The sequence below is a fragment of the Mastomys coucha genome, unplaced genomic scaffold (genome assembly GCF_008632895.1).
Source record: "Mastomys coucha isolate ucsf_1 unplaced genomic scaffold, UCSF_Mcou_1 pScaffold15, whole genome shotgun sequence".
NCBI classification, from domain to species: Eukaryota; Metazoa; Chordata; class Mammalia; order Rodentia; family Muridae; genus Mastomys; species Mastomys coucha.
Genome location: NW_022196897.1, coordinates 71131869 through 71140244, shown reverse-complemented (window position 1 = coordinate 71140244; position 8376 = coordinate 71131869). Strand labels below are relative to the sequence as shown.

Here is an 8376-nt window from a genome sequence, read left to right as displayed (position 1 = left end):
CTGGCTGAACACAGTGCTGAAGTGTTATAGGTTGCTTGCTAAATGTTACCGATTGGTATTCAGTAAGAGACTTGATGTTTTAAAAAAAATTATTTTATATCCTCAGAAGACATGGAAATGGAATTTGCTTTGAGGGAAAACATACATTTGTGCCATTAGTTTTTATTTATAATGTATTAACAGGAAAAAAGGAGAAGACTTTGGGACTGATTACGGAAGATTGTAATCTCTTCCCCAGAGCCTGAAGGTCAAAGCTTAGATAGCACTTTGACTTAGGGGAAATTGGGGTTTCTTCTAGCAAAGGTGTGCTCAAGTACTCACCCAAGTCTGGCCAAATATGGGTGTATCCACATGAGCTTCATGGAAGTATGCATGTGTGTATGTCTGTGTGTATGTGTGTGTGTGTGTGTTATTTGTAGACATTAAATGAAGCTCTGGACAGATCATAATGGAAATTAAAACTTAAACAGGGTTACAATTCCTCCCAGGTTTTCTAGATATTTTTGACAGGACCAGTGATTGGATTTAGGATCTTTTGAAGTCAGGGGTTTCATTTAATCTTTGCCACTAAGAAAAGTAAAGAATTCCAGTGGAAGAGCATGTGGTTTCTCCTTAGGCATATTAGTTAGTTTCTTGTGTTCAAATGTAGTAATTACTACAGTTACATTGTCAATGGCTTCTCATATATCTTGGCTTTCCCTAAGTACTTCATATGGATTGTTTAATTTAGCTCTCATAACTACCCTTATGTATTTTTTATTTTTCCATTTTATAGAGAAGAAAACTGAGGTACCTTGTCCAGGGTTGTATAAATGTTGGATCTGGGCCTTGACTATAGTCAAGTTGCAAAGGCACAGGTTTTAGTATAAAGACAATGGTGATGATTGGTGCTAGGTCTTATTACTCTGTAGCTTAGTTCTAGTATAAAGATGATGGTGATGATTGGTGCTAGGTCTCATTACTCTGTAGCTTAGTTCTAGTATAAAGATGATGGTGATGATTGGTGCTAGGTCTTATTACTCTGTAGCTTAGGTTAGCTTCTATTTATATACCGATTCTTCTGCCTCAGCCTCCTAAGTGCTGTAGTGTATGCAAGCCTTGTTATCCCCAGCCCAAATTAGATTTCATTTAACAAATGCTTTTATTATATTTATTTATTTGTGTGTATATGTTTGGAACATGAGTACTGCTACTCCTGCGAGAGGTCAGAGGACAACTTGCAGGAGCAGGTTTCTCCTTCTACAGAGTTGTCCCAGGATTCCAACTCAGGTCAGCAGTGGTTTGACATCTTACCCCATGAACCATCTCACCAGCCCCCAAATAGATTTCTGTTGCCAGTTTACAGTAAAACAAATCATTTCAGGCTTGTGCTGTTACTGGTGACTGGTTTTGTTGCCCTGCTATTTGATTGGCACTGTTTGAGTCTTTGGTCCTTCTAGACATTTGATTTAACTTAATATACCTTGAAGTTCTGACAAAAGAGACTGACTTTATCATTGCTCAAATGAATAAACTGTAGACCTGGAAGGTCTTTCTAGTATGGGTAGGATCCATCTGATAAAGACTTCTGCATTGTTAAAAGTAAACACAGCTATTCTCAGGAAATATAATCTTAGAAGAATAAGGTTCTTCTTAATGATCCTTTTCTGATGGAAGTGTCTGTTTGACAATAGTGGTGAACTTGGAAAGATATTAGACCAGACTTAGAGGACTTTTTTGATGGTGGCCAAAGTCAGTCAGTGATTTGCAGATTGGTTTGCAGCATAATCTTTTTATGGTATGTGGCTGGAAGAGGAGACTTTATCAAGTTATGAGACTTTCTACTATGGCTTGTCATCTACTTTCCTTTTATTCTATGTTTTTTTGCAAGCTGTAGACATAGATATTTTCCCCTCCCTCTTTCCCTATAAAGGTTAGGAAGAAAGTTCTCAAAGGTTATATATGCCAAAGGGCCTTAGACCATTTTTTTTTTTTTTTAATTTGAGGAAAGGTCTTTCTCGGTAGCTCCAGGCTGAGCTTGGACCTGGGGTTCTCTTGCTCAGCCTTACAAGCACAGGAATTACAGACGTTTGCTAGTATGCCCTGCTTGGACAGTTATTTGGACAGCATGGCACAGAAGAGCATATAGGCTTGAGAAATATTTGAGACCTAGGTTTAAGTTCTAAATTTGCTATGAACTGTAGGAACTTGGTTAATTTTTTTCACCTATGAGTCTGTTTTAACATTTGTAGTAAAACTTAACTTCCTTATGGTTTCTGTGATTGCTAGGGCAATAAATGTAAGCCATTCCAGCATTGGTAGTTTTTTCATGTTTTCTTTGTCTAACAAACTTGTAAGGCCCTGAGAAAGCAATAAGAGTTAATGTAACAGATTTGTACTGGTACAGTGAATGTCAGGTACTAGAGAAATAAGTCTGCCCCAGAAACACTGGTACAGTTGGGCCCTCCTAGTACATAGAGCTGGAGTAGAGAAACCAGCTCATCTACTCTGTAGAGTTCAATTGTGTTCTAGATCCGATTAATTTCGTCTACTACTTCACAAAATAGTTTAGGGCTGAGACATTACCGTGAAGTAATGTAATTGGAAGATTGAATCTAACTCTTGAAACAACTTAATACCTCACCTTGTAGAACACACTTTATCTCATTCGGTCTTCATGGCAGCTCAGACCTACAATGGCCTCTTGGTATTGACATCACACAGATGAGAATAACCAGAACATAAGCCAGGCCTGGGACCAGTCTTGTGAATTATATCCTGACTCACACAGCCACTGTTTCTCCCTTTTAAACATAAAGTCTATCCATGCATAAAGACCTAGGAGTGTGACCTCTTTTTCTACTTAACTGTATTGTCCTCTTAAAACTTTAAAGTTAACTTTAAAGCTGAGATGATGAAGTTAGAATTTCTCCAGACCGTGCTTCGTGACATAGGTCCGTCAGTGTTTTCCCTAACTTTCCTTTTACTCCCTGTATCAAATTAAAGTTGTGGGGGCAAAAAGTGACCATTTATGGCATGGTGACAAACACTGTCATCTGTGGCAGGGAGTGTTGTTTCTCTGTGCCCCATAGTAGTGGTCGCCTGGGCTTTTATTAGCAAGAAGATTACAGGGTGGAGGCTGCCACGGTGGTAACTGCAGTACAGGCCCTGTTTAAAATCAGTAACTGGAGGAGTCTCTTTTGAGCTGGGTTCTCTTGATGTGGAAGGGTCATAGGTCATTGTACATAGCAAATGAAGGCAAGCGTTTAAAATGAAGAAATAGGGATAAAAAGGAAACAATTAGGACAAGCCAGGAGTGGTAATAAATTCTTATACTCCAGTACTTGGGAAGTAGACACAGGAGGATCAGGAATTCAAGGTCAGCTTCAGCTTTATTTTTTAGTGAGTTTGAAGCCAGCCTGGGAGACTGTCACAAATAAACAAAACCACAAAAAACCAAGGTATTAAAGAAAAACCTTTGAATGGCCCCATTTGGAATGTGGGGTAGGAGTATGAGAAAGTGGCACTGGGATATTGGGTGTTGGGCTGAATGAGAACAGTGGTTGATAAATGATTGTGGGAGTCTAGGGCTGGGTAGGACACATTTAGGGACAGACAGTTCAGCGTGTTCTGGGACTTAGTGACTGAACCGATTCAGTTTACTGGGCACCTGTTTTATCAGTTTCTTCCGGGTACTCTTGCTGAATGCTGGATACATTTAAGGCAAACAGGCCCTAGCTTTTGTGTTTGGTGGGGCTCTGGGAAGCGTGGGAAAGGGAGCCTAAGCAGAAGGCCCAGCCTAGGCTAGTCCCCACATGTCTTCCCCCCATGACTATTGCATTGGTTTCTCAATGTCTTTGTGGGCATGCTGGGACTGGGCTTTGAGGTTTCTGCCTTAAGGGCAGGAAGGAAGGGGAAGGGCATTCCAACAACAAATTTCACCCCCAAATCAGTTGCCTATAACAGAGGATATATGGGGTTTTATCTACATTGTAACCTGGCCTGGTTCTGCATGGATTTACAAGTAGAGGAACTGCAGGTGACAGTGCAATCTGAGCTTTAATTAATCCCACATCCAAAGCCTAGATATCTGAACACAGCAAAGTCTAAAAGGGTATTTGTTTCATTTGTTTCAAGCAACTCCAAATTGTATCTTAAATAACCCCCTTTCATTCTAATACATCCCCTTACTCTCTTATATGTATGCAGTGGGTGTAGTTTATTTTCTTCCCATTCTCATTTTCCTCCAAATATTTCTGCAGCTCTCTCCTTCCTGCTTGCTGCTTGCTGAGGTGGCTGGGCAGCTTCCATGGTTTATCTGAATCTAGACTGGGCTATTCTCTGTGCTAAACCAATCAGTTACGGGCCTTCTCTTAACAGGTGTGTATGGAATATGTATTTGTTAAGAATTGAAAATTACTTTACCTTCTTTTCCTTAGGTATTTGAGAAGTTAAGGGAATAAGAGAGAAAAAAATTTCCTCCTAGTTTACCATTCAGCAGTATACATTTTATCTATCTATCTATCTATCTGTTTTTGAGACAGGATTTCTCTATATAGTTCTGGCTGTCCTAGAACTTGCTCTGTAGACGGGGCTGGCCTTGAACTCATAGCAATTTATCTGCATCTGCCTCCCAAGTGCTAAAGATTAAAGCTATGCGTTACCACACCTGGCCACAAAAATTTGAGACAAGATCTTGTTAAGTTGCCCAGGCTGGCCACAAGTTTATGTAGGCCAGCCACAGAAGTTGTGATCTTGCACCTTCTGAGAAGGTGGGATTACAGACCTATACCACAGATGGCTTTAGGCAAAGCCTTTTTATATAGTGTCTGTGGTTCTGTCACTGTTGTTTCCATTAGCATATTTTACCCTCTGTCATATAGTATAGTTTTGTCAGATAGAAAGTCCTTTCATACATGTATGAAACATGGAGGCTTAGGTTCTTTTGTCTTTCCACTTGGGACATTTATTTATTTATTTATTTATTTATTGACTTTCAAGGCAGGGTTTCTCTCTGTATGTAGCCCTGACTGTCCTGGAACTCTCTCTGTAGACCAGGCTGGCCTCAAACTCAGAGCTCTGCCTGCCTCTGCCTCCCAAGTGTTTACATTAAAGGCCTGCACCTCTACCACTCAGCTTATATCTCCATTTCTTAACTGACATTTTAATTTAGTATAATTCATCACTATAGCTGCATTTATAGTGTTCAGGTTTGGGAGAGGTTAAGTAAAATTTGTGTTGTTCCATATATCTAAAAGTAGCTTGGACCTGTACCAGGGAGTTAAAACTTTTATCAAGCTGATGCCTGCAAATATTTCCAGAGAAATAGAATCTAATTTTAATCCCATGCTATGGTGTCCTTGTCCTTCCAGCAGTGTAGAGACTTTGGTCAAGCTGCCACCTTTTCTTTCAATAGGAGTTCATAGCAGAGTATTGAAGGGGATAATAGGCAAGGGATCCTCTTGGAGCAGACATTGGTGGTGGGCTCCCAAGCTTGGTTGGTGGTGGCTTGCTTTTTCTGCACTGCAGTAAAAACACTGAGGGCATCTTTGGCACTGGGGATTAATAATTCTTCTGTCTTCTCTGACCTGTGATCTTCTCTTCTCTCTTATCCATCCCCCGCCCTAGTGTGAAGTGAGGGGGATATACTCCCTCCTTTCTACTCCCTCTGTGGTCTACCTTACTTTTTATCCTGCCCTGCGGCGGCTCCTCCCCTTACCTTCATGGACGACTCAGAGGTGGAGTCGACCGCCAGCATCTTGGCCTCTGTGAAAGAACAAGAGGCCCAGTTTGAGAAGCTGACCCGGGCGCTGGAGGAGGAGCGGCGCCATGTCTCGGCGCAACTGGAACGCGTCCGGGTCTCACCACAAGATGCCAACTCACTCATGGCCAACGGCACCCTCACCCGTCGGCATCAGGTAACCCTCTCTCCTTTAGATCTGCAGGTAGGACGCTGGCATGGTCACAACTGAGGCCTACATATCCTTAATGAGATGCCACTGGCCCTGGGCTGCCCAGTGCTTACACTTCGCAATGAACTGTTCCAGGGATATTATAAATGCTGATTAAGAAATAAGGGATTTGTTACTGATCTGAGTTGAGTAGACTTTAGCAACCCTTTGTGACTTCCTGTTTTGCTAGAGCGGGTTTTCTGGACAGGGATGCAGTTCTAGTTATTTCTAGTAATGGTACTGTACTTTGGAGCTACACTCAAGAGTCACTTCTGTTTTCTTTGAAATATCATTTTTCTCAGGGTCAAAAATTTAGGAAAGTATATCTACTTAGTGGTTGGGGAAGTTGGGCATCTTGAGCTCCTAGCTTCAGTTCAGTCTCAACCAGAGAACAATCTGTTCTCAGAAAGTGTTACAGTATTCATAAATTGTATATTCCTTTCCCATATGTCCTTCTGTGCTTATTGTTGGGTGTGTAAGTCATGTCTTGGAAGAAGTGGTCATTGATACTTTGGTGGTTAGAGCTGGCGGGGTTGGGTGTGGGGTATCATGCTATTATTTAACCCAGATAACCGCAGGAGCCAGTAGTAGTCTCTGGGTTGGCTGACTTTGGTGTGACTTGGGAGGACAGGTGTTAGAAATGAGAAGTATATTGTGTTCCCTATGGTTTATGTCTGACTTTACTGTGACATAATCTGAGGTTTTACCAGTGAGTGTACACACGCACACGCTCAGCATTGCCTTGGTAGACTGACTCTAGAGAGATCTCAGTGGAATTAGAACAGTGTTTACACTCAGTTCTCTTAACTGATTGCTTACTAATTTGTTTTTATCTATTTATTTGTTTGTTTGTTTTGTGTTAGGGATTGGCCAGAATCCTGAACATGCTAGGCAAATGCTTTACCATAGAACTACACCCTAGACTCTTTATTTACTGACTCATTTATGAGGAGCTGGGGATGGAATCCTGGGTCTTGTGCATGCCACTAAACAACAGTTCCCACCCTATTTGGTTTTGAAGACTAGATATTGGCATATAGCTCAGATTGACCTCAAACTTGTGATCCTCTTGCCTCTGCTTCCCTAGTGCTAGGGTAACAATCATGCCCAGCTGCTTGCTTAATCCTTAAACTAGTAGACATAATTTGAAATAATTAGGACCATGAAATAAACAAGAGACCATGTTTGCAAAGTTCAGAGAATTTTTTAGGATCTTGTGTATAGAGAGTTAAGGATGAGATACACTGAAGGAAAGTGGGCGTGCTCAGACTTTAGGTGGTGGGGAATCCCAGGACTTAGTGGTTTCTCTTGTTCTTTTATTTTTAACCTCTGCTCTGCAATGAAACCACGCCCTTCCTTCTTCCTGAAAGCAATGTTTAACTTCCTCCCCTGCAGCATTTCACTGTATGTAAAGGGAGGATGGGTGGGGGAAGAATATTCCAAGGTTATTGCATCTTAACTGTATTCTATTGGGAGAGGAACAAGAAATGTGCTTTTATATAGACAGTCTCATTAGGTTATGTCTTGGTGCTTAAGATAGAGCAGTTTAAGAACACCTGAGAATGTGCTCTGTGGCTGCGACTTGATAAAGATGTTAAGACATTGCTGAGTATTTTCCTTCGTATATGGAAGTGGAGAATTAACTCTCTTCTTTAAAGAGCTTCTTGGAATGGGAGTTTCTCTTGGTACCACTGCATGAAGATTCCTAGAACAATAAAAGGAGGCTTTTTGGGACAACCCCCCCCCATCGTAGTCTTAGGGCTTTCCAAAAGGTTATGTGTAGGGAGCTTACCTGAGTGTTATTTATTCAGCAAACGGTCTTTGAATGTTTCTCATGTCCCAAGCCCTGCTCAAGATATTAAGGATACAATAGCCTTGAAACTACTAAAACCCTGTGTACTCATGGAACTTACATTCTTATGCTCCAGAGACCCCACTTGCCAGAATTCTCGGCCCGGTCCAATTTAGGGGAAAGTGGTATCTTAAGGTTAAGGAGTGTCACGTCACGGTTCTTATGTGAATACTGACACAAGGATTTCAGTCCAAAATACCTTCTCAAAAGCCCTTTCGTTTTTGAAAGAAAGATGTTGTGTTTGACAGAACAAAGGACAGCCAGAAAATGAATTGTCCTGTGGGCTATGTTTCAGAACGGCCGGTTTGTGTGCGATGCTGACCTTGAGAGACAGAAATTTTCAGATTTGAAACTCAACGGACCCCAGGTAATTATTTTGACTCAAGGTCTAGATGACTTCATTCATATCCTTTTACCTCTCCAGTCTTTATGATCATATTGGTATTCTGGAGTACTAATCAAAAATATTTACTAATTCTTTAATTTTGGAAGTTAAAAAGGTGCCATTCCAAATTATAGTTTTGTCGGTCTATCTATCTATCTATCTTTCTTTCTTTCTTTTTCCTTCCTCTTTTCTTTTCTTTTTTTTTTTTT

At 40.9% G+C, this 8376-nt stretch overlaps 1 protein-coding gene across 13 annotated transcripts in view; it reads left to right on the top strand.

Moving 5' to 3' along the window:
- The window catches only part of Ctnnd1 (catenin delta 1), a 58425-nt gene that overhangs the window by 28257 nt on the left and 21792 nt on the right, over positions 1 to 8376 (top strand). For 8 of the 13 annotated variants that reach the window (XM_031370825.1, XM_031370826.1, XM_031370832.1 and 5 more), the window contains exons 2-4: positions 4242 to 4359; positions 5608 to 5897; positions 8078 to 8149. In XM_031370825.1, the coding sequence (XP_031226685.1) occupies positions 5703 to 5897; positions 8078 to 8149 (267 nt within the window). In that variant the 5' untranslated portion in view covers positions 4242 to 4359; positions 5608 to 5702. The remainder of the gene's footprint in view (positions 1 to 4241; positions 4360 to 5607; positions 5898 to 8077; positions 8150 to 8376) is intronic. The other 5 variants (XM_031370835.1, XM_031370834.1, XM_031370833.1 and 2 more) reach the window with 2 other exon arrangements.